Consider the following 15,079-nt stretch of genomic DNA (forward strand, 5'->3'; position numbering starts at 1 on the left):
TGATATTGTTTATGTTCAGTTTTTTTCTTAAAAGAGGCAAAAACTATTACTTATAACTACCTTATATGTTTGTTTTAAATTGAGGTGAGACTGAAAGACAAAAAATGCCAACAATAACAATAGACGAGGAATGGACTGTATTGCCTGCCTGCACGGGCTGTTGACTACACTATGAAATAGTAACAATTTTGACAGAATGGCATCAACATCTACTTCATCATTTGTTGTGCTTCTGCCCATATATTGTAATTATCATTCTTAATCTTGAATGCATTATTTATCAAATTTCTGTGTCAGAATCCCCCCAGTCCCCCACACCCCCAACAACCTGAACTTGTGCCCTAGAGGAGCATATAAATAATCAGAGCCTCTTTTGTCAGGCGGCAGGTAGCTTCCAAGCACTGTTCTCAAAGGCTCGTTATGCTGGCTGCCACTCTAGACGTGAAGTCGCACTTTTGTTTCCTTTTGTTTCTTTGACAATGGCGCTGCAACAGCGACAAGGTCAAGGAGGTTCATTCTTGGAGAGCTCACGTCACGCTTGCCAGGGCTTGGTGCCCGCCACTTTGATTCCCCGGTTTCTCTGAGCAGCGCCGCAAACATCCTCGAGAGTGAAGAAGCCACCAAAGTTTGGGGGCTTTTCATTTGAAGTTTAGAAATACGGGGAAGAAGCCAGGGCTCTGTGTTGCCGTTTTTAGCCGGAGCGACATCAATATTCAAAGAGCTGTGGAATAAAAACGTGGAACTGGGGATACAAAACAGCTCATCATAAATGCATGTGCTTATTATTATTATTTACGTTGTTGACTGACAGAAAAGTCTGCTTGCTCCCGGTGCGACACAGAGGTGTGACGAAGGGAAAATGTTTTGCTTTGTAGACTGCCTCACCTAAAGAAGTGATTTTGAGTTGATTCAACATTTAAACTGGCATTCAAAAGTTTGGGGGCACTCAGACAATTGCGCGTTTTGCAAGAAATAGTCACACTTTTATTTAAAAATGACGTGTCCGTTGTCTGTGTTTCTTTGCCTATAGTAGTCCCTTACCTTTGCTGGCCAGTATCAGATATGGCTTTTTCTTTGCCACTCTGCCTTAAGGCCCAGCATCTCGAAGTTGCCTCCTCACTGTGGATGGTGACACTGGAGTTTTGCAGTTCTATTTAACCAAGGTGCTAAATGTAGGTCCCTTCTTCTCAAACTAGGGATTATAATGTACATGTCCTCTTGCTTGGTTGTTCTCTCACTTCTCTTTTTACTATTGCTCAAACCTGTTTCGTCTGTTTTCTGAAGGGAGTAGTAAACAACATTGTAGGAGATGATCAGTTTCTTGGTAGTTTTATTTCTTAAAACACAAATAGACTGTTGAGTCTCACACAAAGTTCATATTTTTTCCGTCTTTTCTAAAAGTTTAGCTCAAAGCAAGGTTGGTTTTATAACTTCTCTAACCTGCTAAACTGTTTTCAGCTGTGTTAACATCATTACTTAAGGGGTTTCTAATCATCCATTAGCCTTCAAGCACAATTAGCAAACAAAATATAGTATTAGAACACTGTAGTGCAGCTTGTGGGAACTAGGCCTCTATGTATATGTAGATATTGAATTTAAAAGGAGACATTTGTTGCTAAAATATTCATTTACTTTGTTAGAATGTGTTTCTGATTAATTTCATGTTATGTTAATAAAAAAAAAACGAGACACTGATAGTCCTTGTCGCTTGGCCCTAAAAAATGAGGACAAGCGACTTTAAAGCGACTCAAACTTTGAACGATATTGTACATCGGCAATGTTTTTACTTGTTAAGTTCACATGACAACAAATTTCGATCTTATGTTGTTGTCTATAACTTCAACAACAAATATGTGGTACCAGTAAATATTATTTTTGAAAGACATTTTTCCATTTTAGTATTCCAATATCAATCTAATCAATTGAAATTAGCTTTGTTTTTACGAGGGGCTATGCTCTAACACATTGGTCCCCAACCTTTTTCTGTATCATGGACTTGTCTAATGTGACAATATTCTTGTGGCCTGGTCTTATAATAGCAGTAGAAAAAGCCATGATAATAATAATAATAACAATTATAATGATAATAATAATGATAATCCTAAATCCGCTGTCCAATCACTAGATCATTATAAATTAAAAAAAGGTGTTAGATTTGACCTTATTACACCATTTTCAATCACGGTACCAGTGACAAATGTGAGACTTAAAGGTACCACATTGGCAGAACTTTTTGCCTATGAAGGGGAGGGAAATTTAACTTTAAACTCTTAAACGTCCAAAATTATAAAAGATTAAAAACATACAAGCTTAAAATCATATACTTGTCAACCCTAGCCAATTACATGAAAACCAAGATGGCATTGGCAGATGAGATAAAAAAATGACAACAACCCAACAGAGGGGTGCAGATTGAAATGTCCTTTTAGAGAGTACAGGAGAATTGGAAACACCTGTGCCCGGTTCAAACCCCAATTGAGGCTTTCTGGTCATAGGTGAGTCAGTCCCTAACAAAAAGTTAATTTCCTCAATATAAAATATAAAAAAAAATTGAGAACCTATAACAAACTACCAAAACAAAAATCAAAATAAAAAACGGATTCATACAAAACGGTTACTCATTTAATATTCCTTCTAAACATGTTTGCACCCTTTACAAATGTTAGTATTTTGTTTTCGTCCTCAACCAGGAACCAGGTTAACAATACATATTTTCCTCCCTCTTCTTTTTCAGTTTCCAAGCATTTTATGAAAGTGCGCCAAGGAACCACTCGAGCTGCAGGTTGCTGACCCCCGGCCTAGATGGAGCTGACATCATAGTCTGACATCTTGCAACTATACAGTAGGTACCTGGAAACCAAAGACCTCACAAAAAAAAATGACAGGCCAAGTTTTGTGATTTGGTCATTCAAAGTTTCTGTAGTTTGTATTCTTCCCAGTTCTCTTTGGCTCTCCTTTTTGGTAGTAGTACACATAACAGTGACATCTAGTGGTCGAATACTATGCACTACTCCTTAAGATGAAAAAGTTGAAGTCCTAATTTTTTGAAATTATTGCCTTAATTTGAAAATCGTGTTTCTCTATTAACACATTTTGACTTTTTAATTGACTATAGCAGATGAAACCTTTGTGTCGATTTGTTATTGAAAAGGAGAGGGGGGAAGGAAGTTTTGAGCAGATCTCCAGTATTGACAGTACATTGTGCTTGCGTAAGGGCCCAGTTAACTTGCACATGGCACACTTTTAATATGACATGAAGAGGGATTCATCCAAAGAAGCCCGGAGGATCTCGTATCACAAGAGAGTAATTGGTCTCTTGTGCTAGCACGTCATAAATGTAATTGTCGACCCTCAAAGACCGCCGCAGTCCCTGATGTGCCACTTCTCGTTTCGCTAGGACCACTTTTCCCAACGAGACCTCCAGCTAAACTGTTAAACCAGTCATGAATTTACAAGGATGTCAGATAAGGGCCATTTTATTTCTTGCAAGTTTGCTGATTCAATTTGTCATGAATTCAGAACTAAGTGACAACTACAAATGTATTTTAAGGTTCAAATTTAAACATATCTGTCAGTATCTTGCAGTTTTCTGGAAAAACGGGATCTGTTTTGTCCCCGAAACTATTTTGCTTTTTAGAGGCTGCAGCTGGTACACAATGATGCAGCGAGGCTTTTAACTAAGCCAAGAAAGTTTGATCACATTGCCCCGATTTTAGCTAACCTGCATTGGCTCCCTGTTAGCATAAGCTGTGATTTCAAGGTTTTGTTGGTAGTATACAAAATCATGCATGGACTTGCTCCCTCATATTTTTCAGATTCAATTTCCTCCTTTGTTCTGGTCCGGAGCCTTCTCTCTGAAAATGCTGGCCTACTAGTGATCCCAAGGGCCAAGAATAGATCCCCAGGTTCGAGAGCGTCCTCCATTCGGGCCCCAGTGCTCTGCCCACTGAGATTTGCTCTGCAACCTCAGTGGAACTGTTTGAATCTACTCTTAAAACAAACTTCTTTTCTAAAGCTTATGAATGATCTATATTTCACATTGACAATATCTGTGTAGTATTTGTCATTGCAGCATCCGTTGCAAGCAGCCTGGTCATCCTGGAAGGGGGATTAACTCATGTGTGGTCCCTTCCCAAGGTTTCTTCATTTTCCTCATGTTGAGGTTTTGAGTTCTTCCTTGCCCTCAAGTAGGTTTTAGATCAGGGGATGGTGTAGTCTGCAGTTTGCAATAATCTGTGGTCTCTGCAGCCCTTTGAGACTCCTTGTGATAAAGGGCGTCACAAATAAACACGACTTAACTTTTTTTACAATACAATATTAAGCAATATACAGTGAACCCTCATTTATCGCAGGGGTTTCATTCAAATCCCTGAAACTTTCATTTTTTACATTATTACACAATTAAACACTCTATAAACCATACTAAACCAAAGAACAAACCCTTTTTGATAAACATTTGTTCAACATTAAAGTACACTATACTGTACCTGTAAAAACACATTAATTTATTCTTTACCAATAGCTACCCTCTTAGGGACTGAATAACCCAGGGGCCTCCAATATAGAGCCCGTGGACCGGACAGTCCCCTAAGGACAGCTGAGTAACAGAATGGTTCTGAAAATGGATCAATTTCAAGTTGGAATAAATGTAATTTTCAGACAAGTAGCTTTTATATGATACAGTCCTGAAGAATTAGCTCTTACTTTCAAAATTGTTGACTCCCGCGTTGAGAGATTATTAATATCTATCCAATGTAGTAATCCCTCACAATAACGCGGTTTACGTTTCAGTACTTTTATTTGTTAAAACTATGCTTGAGCGTGTAAAAGGGATTTGTTATTTGTATTTAGTTTTTTTATTCATGTATATCGCCTATCACGTTTTTTTGGGCAATGTAATATGTCTTCGCAACATTCACGAGAGTGTAAACTAAATCTGTCCTGTAATGTCTGAACATTAGAGTTAAGCAAACGTGTAAAGTTTTCATTAGTATTCACCCTTTCAAGGACTAAATAAGTTGCAAGTATGCATTTTATTACCCTATACAAATTAACATAATGGTAATGATGCTAAAGAAACGTAACACGCCACCCTGAAGTATACATCGACTCTGCTTGGCTTCATACCCCCCAACTTGGCTCGTCACAATTGTTATATTACAATTCTAAAAACAGCCAATTTTTGTTATTTCTGAAAGGATAAGACTTAATGAGAAGCACTTACAGAAGACTGAAATGAAGTAAGGTGCTCCAAAACACCCTTTGGGAAGGGAATTCATCTGTAAAATAAAATTGGTCTCAGCACTCAATATGACACCCAGTGAGATGCACCTTCATTTTTATTCATCGACCCTCCTCGAATTGAAGCTAATTTTCCCTCAGCATGTGGCTGGCATGAAGGCTGCCGCAGCAGGATGAACACTTCCCTGCCGATCCATCCAAAACCCCCTTTTTTGATTTGGATTTAAGATTAGTTGTCATCCCGGACAGAAGCTTGCCACTGACCAATCATCTCTTAAATTTTGGCGTCTTCCATGGGTTGCATTTGCATCAAGATTATTTTTTTTTTAATTCCGGTTCCACAGCTTCCCAAATAGAATATAATCAGTCACATAGCAAACAGAAACCTGTTCAGCAAAATTTTGAGTAACTAAATTGGGTGAAATATGGCACATTTGTCTTTGTTGCACCACGTAAACCTCAATTAAATCTGGTAACCTTCGATAGTGTTCTGATTTTAGCTTCTGCTATATTCTATCTTGTTCGGAAAGAGAAATAGCCAGCGGTGGGCCATCAGGGCGTGCTAGGCCTTCCCTGTAGGCCAGGGGTGTCAAACTCATTTTAACGCGGGGGCCACACGATAGAACAAACATTCTGTCGGGGGCCGGACTAGTAGATTCAAGAGAAAGAAAAAGAGATAAAGAAATAAGAGAAAGAGGGAGCGAAAAGGAGAGAGGGTGGGACAAAGAAAGAAAAGAGAGAGAGGGAGAGAGCGTGAGAAACAAAAGATAAAAAGTTGTGAGAGAGAGACACAGAGAGTGAAAGAGAGACAGAATGGGAGAAAAGGGGTAGAAAAGAAAGAAAGAGAGAGAGAAAGACAGAGAGAGAGAGAGAAATAGATACAAGTAGAGTGTCTTTGTGAGAGGCACCTGGCTTTGGCAACATCAAGTTGACATATTTCAGCCCGCAGCTCGTTTTTCTCTTGCGCTTCTTTGAGTGTTGTCTCGCGGGCCGGATTCAATCCCTTAGTGGGCCTGATCTGGCCCGCGGGGCCCCCTGTTTGAGACATTTTTTTTCCCATGAATACACATTAAATAATTCCAAATTGTCTGTCAGCTTTCTGTCAGTGCGTCTATATGGTTGCTCTGTTTCCAGAAGTGTCACATTTCAGCCATTAGAGTTGTTGCTGAGCTCAAAAATATAGCTGAAGGCCTTCACAAAAAATGCTGAAGGCCATGTACTTTAAGATCAATGTTCGTTAAAGCCGTTGGTTTAGCCAATCAGATTTCAAGATGAAAAATCAGGGCCTGCTAGCGGGCCTTGGGGAACATCCTCCGTTTTACTAACTATGGCAAGGGGATGGTAATCCACCCAAAGTAATTTCGCTCACAGCCGATAAACCTGAAGAGAAAGAGGTTCACAAGGAAATATTTAGCAGTGTTGATTTAATAGCAAAAGGTCGGACAACTCCGAAGAGGGCAAGCCTTTAGCAAGCAGAACACGGTTTTGTCTGTCAATTTCAGTGTAGAGAGATAAGATTTTAAGCCCGAACTGTATCTTGGGCCGAAGACATCAATGATTATGTTCGGGTCGGGTAGAGCTACACTCTAGGTGGCTTTACTTTTTTATTATTCATCCATCATTGTTCTTCTTTCTCTCTGTTTATACAGTCTTGTTTAATTTGGGTTTTGTTACAAAAGACCGGCTTTATTTCTCACGTGTCACCGCAGGGCCCTTGCGTCCTCTCCTCCCCCTCTCCTCTCTCAAGCAGGGTGCATTATTGGCTCCATGAGTGAAAAATTCATGGTCACGCGACATTTTTCTTACTTCATGTTGGGTCAATTGGATAAATATTATACACTCGGCCCAAACGGTTAGCTTGCTGACTGAATCAGGCAAATTAGTCAAAAGGCGGGACGCCTGGTCAATCAGCTTTATAAGTTATTTTATATTGAACATCGTTTTCTGTCATAAATTTATATGCAGCTGCTCTGAACAGTTAACTATGATCTGATGGTTCTTGTGGTTTATTTTAAACTCCCGCTCTTTGGTATGCTCCCATTCCTGGTTTGAGATCACTAACAATGGATATCACGATTGACCTGTTCTATACGTACAAAGAGCTTTACTTTAGTTTTGTGCATCTCTTCTTTAACTATTGTCATTTGAAAGACTTCCATTTCCATTTTTTAAAAGCTTGTTGGCTTGCTATGACTAGCTGCTGTTAAACTCAATTTAGTCAACAGATTATTTGGCTTCTCTGTGATTTAAGTAAGCATTTGAGTCGATCCGTTGTAGTATTATGTAAAAGCAAACACTGAATGACTGCTACATTAACTTCTGGTTTGCCATGGGCTAGTTAGCCAAGGACAAGGTGTTGGCTTGTATAAGTCATTTTATGTCCAATTGGAGTGAAGTATGAATTGGACTGGTGAGGTACCACTGTAGCAGTTATATAAACACGCACACACAATTTTTTGTCAACAAGAAAATACGTTGTTTTTTTCTTTTTTCCCCTCCTGTGGGAGTGTATTCTGTGAATGTGTTAAGTTTCATTTTTTTTTATAGAAACTGTGCGCACGTAAGCAAACAAATGATACAACCAAACTCGTATACAGCTTTCCGCAATGGAAAAACAAGCAACACATCTTGGCAACCGCATGAAAATATCTGTTTTTGTACAAAACTTAAATACATTGACTTTATGATAAAACTTCTTTTACCACACCCACTGTCTGACATAATAGCGATGCAAAATTAAACACTTGATAAATCTTATCAATGACCTTCGTTGCAGAGGTAAAAACCTAAACCCAAATCCGACGCGGATTTTGGCCTGGGTCTAGCCTAATATGTGCATCATTGCATTCAGGTCCACTAGGGCTTCTCTCTTGCTGACCTTTTAAAATAAATATACTGTATTTTCACGCCCATAAGGCGCACATTAAAGTCTGATTTTCTTCAAATTATAGGGCGTGCCTTATCTGGCAGTACGCCCTGTCTCTCACCCAGAGACAGATGGAGACCAGTTTGGTGGACTTAGGGTTGTCTGCCCGTTCCCGAGCATGGGAGGTCACAGGTTTGAGCCTTGGCCGAGGCAAGCCTTAAAAGATTATCGGGTGAAATTCTGTGTTTTTGTGGGACCGTTTACAATTCCATATAAAGGTGAATTCTGTGCGTCTCCTGTGACTTCTAAGTGCCTTTTGTATGGTTGCAATCATATCCCGCTTGTTAGCAGAAGTGCTCATGGATACTAACGCCATAGCGCACCTAGCAATTTGAAGGTGATTGTGCTACTGGAGGCAGTAAAGAGTTGTCCCCACAAATATGAATTAAATAGAAATCCTCAATTTCCCTTCTTTGAATGCTTTCTATGTTTTTGTCCGCCACGTTTGTTGATTTCCACACTATGCGGAAGAACATGGAAAGCGAGCATCCGCAGCTAGAGAATTGAAGACTAATAAATCAAAGGCTCGCAAGTTGGAGGAAGCTGATAATGAACTCCAACAATTTTTTTCTGTGTGTTTTACTTTGTAAACAATACTTAAATAAACCACAACTAATCACAGTTTTGTTATCGCTGTATCTTTAAATACGCACACTTGTTGTGCCGAAAAATATAATGTTCAGTTTTTTAGATTGCAAAAAAAAAAGAAAAAAAAAAAAAAAGATGTGGGAACATGCTATTGTCCCAGTTGGGATTGTTGGCACATTTTACAGGATTGTTAATAGTATAGTCTCGTCTAAAAAGCTGATATTTCAAACTGCCCCCAGAGGTATCTAATATTGCCTATTAATGCCAAAAATGGACCAGTGTTGCTGGATTTTTGTTGCCACTACCCAAGTTAAGATTAACATTTGCCTTCATGTTGGCAGAAAAGTGACCCAGATCAAAGTCATATGTTAACGTCATCACACAATGATTTAAGAAAACCTGTTCAGTTTTAATGAAATGGGGAATAAAAAGCCAGAATCCAGCTGTTTCTTAACCATCTGAAAGTCTCATTTGTGGCAGGCTAAACTTGATAAGAACGGCAGCACGGCAGCGCAGTGGTTAGTGCGTGTGCGGTACAGTTCTAAGGTCATGACATCGAACCTTCCTGTGTGGAGTTTGCATGTTCTCCCCGTGCTGCGCGGGTTTCCTCCGGGCACTCCGGTTTTCTCCCACATTCCAAAAACATGCATGTCAGGTTAATTGGCCAATCCAAATTGTCCCTAGGTGTGAATGAGCGATTGGGTTGTCTGTCTCTGTGTGCCCTGCTGGCTGGCAACCAGTTTAGGGTGTCCCCTTCCCACTGCCCGAAGATAGCTAGGATGGGCTTTAGCACTCCCGCGACCCTACTGAGGATAAGCAGTGCAGATAATGGATGGATGGATAAACCCGATAAAAGATTTGAAAGTACCAGCTCACGAAGTAGTATCACAGCACTAAGGGCCCGGTCACACAGCTGCTTGCGTCTGAATCACGGCCAGAAATTTCTGCGTGTGAAGCAGACGAGATACAGCAGTGCTTTACACGCGGTCGGAAATTCACACGCGGTTGGCAGCGCGAAAAAGTTTTGCGCTGCTCAAAAATTTGGGGCCCGGTCACCAAGCCTTTCACGGGCGTATCGAGGCTGAATCACGGCCAGAAATTTCAGCCCGTGAAGCAGACGATGTTGGACGCTTTGAGATCGCCATATAGACGAGATACAGGAGTGCTTTACACGCGGTCGGAAATTCACACGCGGTGTTAACCGCGGGCGGCACACGAGGTAATGACGCGGAAATGACGCGGAACGACGTGCTCTGGCCGCGGCCAGGGCGTGGTTACACGTGGGTAGGACGCGAAATTTTAGCGGGTAATCGTGGGTGGAGCACGGTCATAGCATGTTCTGCGCCTGTATTGCGGTGTTATTACGTGAAAATAGCGTGTTACGCGTGTGACGGTCAAACGCCTTTCTCCGCGTATATACAGCGCGATTTGCCGAGCACACGTCAGTTGTGCTCGAGACGTCAAGGGGTGGACATGGATCCCCGTCACCGTAGTGACCTCGTCTTTTTATTTCTTGACATTTCTTTTCATTTCATAACAAGATAATAAAATAAAAATGAAAAACTATTACAATAATAACATATTGGCTTCTTCGGTGCCATAGCTTGAAATCTTGATCTTCACGGGACTGTGTCTTGAGCGGTTATGATTTCTACAGCCCGGTGTTATGCCGAGAAATGCATCCCTGCCGAGATTTGCATCCCCTCGCTACTACAACCACTTTTACCTCGTTTTATCTCACTTTTAGGGAATGTAATGGCGAACATATAACCAAATCCACTTCGTCTTGCATTTGTTGGGAATGTAATACAACATAAACCATTCCGTCTTTGTTTTTGTTGTGAACGTAATCGAACGGTAATGCACACCGTATATAAATCACTTTTGAGAACTGTTATGCACTCTACCGTAAAGCTTATTATGCAGAAATAAGTTTTATGGTAGAGTGCATAACAGTTTCAATACGAGCGATTTGAATAGAAAAAGGCAAAATAAACATGTTACCTGCTTAAAAGTGATTTGTATACGGCGTGCATACCGTTCGATTACATTCACAACAAATACAAAGACGGAATGGTTTAAGTTGTATTACATTCCCAACAAATGCAAGACGAAGTGGTTTTGGTTATATGTTCGCCATTAAATTCCCTAAAAGTGATATAAAAGTGAGCTAAAACGAGGTAAAAGTGGTTGTAGTAGCGAGGGGATGCAAATCTCGGCAAGGATGCATTTCTCGGCATAACGCCGGCTCGGCAGCTTTTATACCCGTGGTCCACACGAGAAAATGACGCGGAAATGACGCGATGAGGAAGCGGAACAGTCGCCGGCGTCTGTTTTGCGGGCATACCACCGATGAACAGCGGGTTGGCCAATTTTGCGCATTTTCGATCGCGGGCAACCACGGGCAAAAAAAACCCGCAAAATTTTACCCGCGATACAGACGCAAACGGCTGTGTGACCGGGCCCTAACAGAATGAGAATGCCAACAGTTGTAAAGCGACAGCATAGATCACGATGAGTGTGTTATAATTGACACATAATTAGCAATGGCACCATTAAGTCGAAAACAATTATCGTCATCCAAGACGCTGCTGATGACAAGGAATTAGTGTAAGTGAAGCTACGATGTCTACATGAACGTACAACACTGATGTATTGCATGGCAGGGCTGCCAACAAGCAGGTAAAACAGTTTGAAAGAGGTTTTTTTTACAGGTAACTGGAGTTTTGGGGCTTCTTCCTGTAAACTGGTGATTGAAAGGTTGTGCTGACTGTTTTTAATGTCAATGCTTATTGTGGTAGTGTCTTCTATGTCTTTATCGTGACATAGGACTTTGGATTTGCGAAAAGAACAATGTATGTCAAGTGTATTGTGTCTACTCTGTATTCAAAATGTGTCATGGTTGCTGAATAAGTATGATGGATGATGGTCTTAGTGGTTTTAAGCAGGTAGGCACACTCAGGAATTTATGTTTGTCTATTATCAATATTCCCTGGCAGAAGTTAAAGCTTTTTTTCGTCAAGGCTAGTAGACAGATTGTCACGGTCGCCATGACGACCAGTATGCCACGCCCCCGAACTCAAGCTGAAGCAGATCAGCTGATTGCTGTTCTGCTATTTAAGGCTGGATTTTGGGTTTGGCGGGGGCTGGTTCATTCTGTCACGAGACGTGGTGGCGTGGAAGGTGACCGGACCAGAACGGAGGCAGGAGGCATGAAGGGAGAACTCAAATGCGTTGACGATCCATAGGTTTTATTTAATAAAATAAAAGTCGCCCAATACTCCGAGGCAAAACAGAACAATACAGAGTTCCTCCGGCACGAACTCAACAGGACAAGGCATAACAGACTAAAACAGGACAAGGCATAACAGACCGGGATTGTGAATAATGAGTAATGAACCAGCACCCGCCAAACCCAAAATCCAGCCTTAAATAGCAGAACAGCAATCAGCTGATCTGCTTCAGCTTGAGTTCGGGGGCGTGGCATACTGGTCGTCATGGCGACCGTGACACAGATTTTATTTTTGTGCTGGGTGCTTCCTACTTTTGGCCTTCTCCGATATTATTATTATTTTTAGGTATGTGACTTTGGAATCGCTTAAAGCTAGCGTACAAATATTTGTTTTGGGAAAGAGTTTCTGTCTGATATTTATTACGATTATATTGTATGTATAATATAACAATAATAGATCATCATCTGTGTTGAGTGAAGAAATTAAACCAACCTTTTGCTGAAGAATATGTGATACCTCTTCATAATCATTACCCTTATCACATATAACTAAAGCTACAAGTTTTCCCCATCAATTTTGACAATCGACTATACCAGGATACATTTAAAGGTGTCATTCTGTGTTTTGGATTTGATATATATGTTATACAACTTCAGTGTTTAACTTTTAAAAATGCTTAGCTAAATGAGTTGTTGCTGAGGCACTGACACCATCTTACGGAAGGGATATTGCTTAGTATTGCTCTGTAACATTAGGATCTACAGATTTTAGTTAGAGAAAATGTTGAGAATTTGGAACTCTTTTTTTTTTTTTTTAATAATATCCATCCATCCATCATCTTCCCCTTATCTGGGGTCAGGTCGCAAGGCACCAGGCTTAACAGGGAAGCCCAGGCGTTTGTATCTCCAGCCACTTACTCCACATAAATCGACCGGTAGATCGGGCGCTTTGCCTCTCGGCTCAGCTCCCTCTTCACCACAACGGTAACCACAACTGGTACAGTGTCCGCATGATGGCAGAAGCTGCACTACCCGTCTGTCGATCTCTCCATCCATCCTACCCTCCCTCGTGAACAAAACTCCAAGATACTCAAACTCCACCACTTGAAGGAAAATCTCATCCCCAACCCGGAGGGAGCATGCCGCCTTTTTTCAGCTGAGTGCCATGGTCTTTGATTCAGACGTGCTTATCAACATCCCTGCCGCTTTACACTCAGCTGCGAATCGCTCCAGTGAGAGCTGAATATTACGGATTGCGCCTAGAAATTCTGTCCATAAGAGTTATAAACAGAATAGGTGACAAAGGGCAGCCCTGGCAGAGTCCAACTCCCACCGGAAACAAATCCGACTTACTGCCGGCAATGCCAACCAGACTGGCACCGGACATCGCACAGCCCGTATAAGACTGTGCGGTACCCCATACCCCCACAGGGTTTCCAGAATGCCTTCTTCAAGTCCACAAAACACATGTAGACCGGATAGGCAAACTCCTATGCACCCTCAACCTTTTTTTAATAGCGCTAAGAAAATGTGTCCTAATTCTTGTCATTCTCAAGGTATCCGCCAATCAAGTCGTTAACCGTTTCCAGTGTGAGATTACAAGACAGCGGTGACATTTCTTCGGTTTATCTAGACCAGTGGTCGGCAACCTTTTTCTGTACCACAGACTGGTTTAATGTCCGATATTATACTTTCAGCCCGGCCCACCAATAACATTACCAATAAAAACAACAATAATAATAACCATAATAATAATCATAACGAAAATGATATTATTAAGTCTAAATCCGCTGTGTTATCTCCGGATCACTGGGGATATAAATCGCATGGTAAGAGGCATCAAATTTGATCTCCTCAAGACAATATCTTTACTTAAGGTACCAGATTGTCTCACCTTTTTTATCTTGACAGTCCACTTGATTGGCAATTAAGCCAAGATTGTGGCAAAGAGAGCTCCGTTTATGACATGGGAAAATGCTTGAATTTTAATCTTATCATTATACTATTTTTTTTTCAAGGTACCACATTGCATTGCTTTTTTTATCTCGAGGGTGCTAGTGATGCTCTATCGTTGTACAACGTTGTTTCGGCTGAACTTGTTCAGATGGTGCTCTATTACAGTGTCGCGATGCACACCGTTGTAAAGGTTAAAATAGTAAAAATAGAGTGATGATGAGATTAGAACCGATGCCTTTTCACATGTCATCAACGGCACTTTCAGTTTTCAGTGGGATCTGTCAACAAACAACCATTGCTCAAATGCTGTAATTTATCACTGGAAAACCTCACACACACCGAGGAAGAAAAAAAATGCGTGTATACACAAATAGTTACAGTCCAGGCAAAGTGCAGATATTTGTCTTTCTGTGCGGTCTGGTACTTAACAATCCAAGGCCCGATACCATTCCGCAGCTCTGTGGTTGCCGACCACTATTCTTTATAATAGCACAACGAAAATGTTTAATTTTATACAGTTTCCAGGTAGTTTCTGACTCTTGACCTTCTCAAGGTATCCGCCAATCACGTCATTTACCGGTGATGATTCAACCGGCCATCTAACATATTATTCAGCGACGGCGTCTTGAGATGTACAAAAGAGTCTTGGTCGCTTTGTTGCTGAGGTCAACACTGTCCAGAGGTCCAACTCGTTGAGTGCATGTCCTTTCTTGGCGTATTTTGGATTTGGATACTCAGCAAAGAGGAACAATCAGTAAAAGCGAGACGAGAATGAGACAAAGAGCAGTGAGATTGTGGCGGGCGGCCTGTCCTGACAGTTGGTTGTCGCACTCGCCGGGGCCCTGGCAAAGGACCCTCTCACACAGGACGCCGGTAAAGCCTGAGGAGCAGTGGCAGCGTTGGTGGTGGTGGCACTTGCCACCATTCTGGCAGCGAAGCATGGCGTTGTCACACACCCGGTCTGCGGACAAACATGCAACAACAACAAATAGGGCGTGTCAGTCAGGAACGTGTCAACAGTAGAGCCCGCAGGGGTATGAGCTGCCTCTTCTCGTCTTGTCTTGCGCCACCCGTGTACTTGAGGGCGGTCAGGACATGACTTTCTGGAGACATTTTAAGAGTGGCAAGGCAGAAAT

The 15,079-nt window shown here is 41.3% G+C and overlaps 1 protein-coding gene across 4 annotated transcripts in view; it reads right to left on the minus strand.

Annotated features, from left to right (window-relative positions):
• The window catches only part of LOC148373626 (netrin-G1-like), a 197,150-nt gene that overhangs the window by 79,559 nt on the left and 102,512 nt on the right, over positions 1 to 15,079 (minus strand). For 3 of the 4 annotated variants that reach the window (XM_088327471.1, XM_088327462.1, XM_088327453.1), the window contains one exon: positions 12,273 to 14,904. The exons of the other annotated variant lie outside the window; for it this stretch is intronic. In XM_088327471.1, the coding sequence (XP_088183597.1) occupies positions 14,678 to 14,904 (227 nt within the window). In that variant the 3' untranslated portion in view covers positions 12,273 to 14,677. Of the gene's footprint in view, positions 1 to 12,272; positions 14,905 to 15,079 lie in introns of those variants that run through there. 4 annotated transcript variants of the gene reach the window in all.

The sequence above is a fragment of the Urocampus carinirostris genome, chromosome 1 (genome assembly GCF_059441175.1).
Source record: "Urocampus carinirostris isolate Australia breed hairy pipefish chromosome 1, RoL_Ucar_1.0, whole genome shotgun sequence".
In the NCBI taxonomy this organism is placed as follows: domain Eukaryota; kingdom Metazoa; phylum Chordata; class Actinopteri; order Syngnathiformes; family Syngnathidae; genus Urocampus; species Urocampus carinirostris.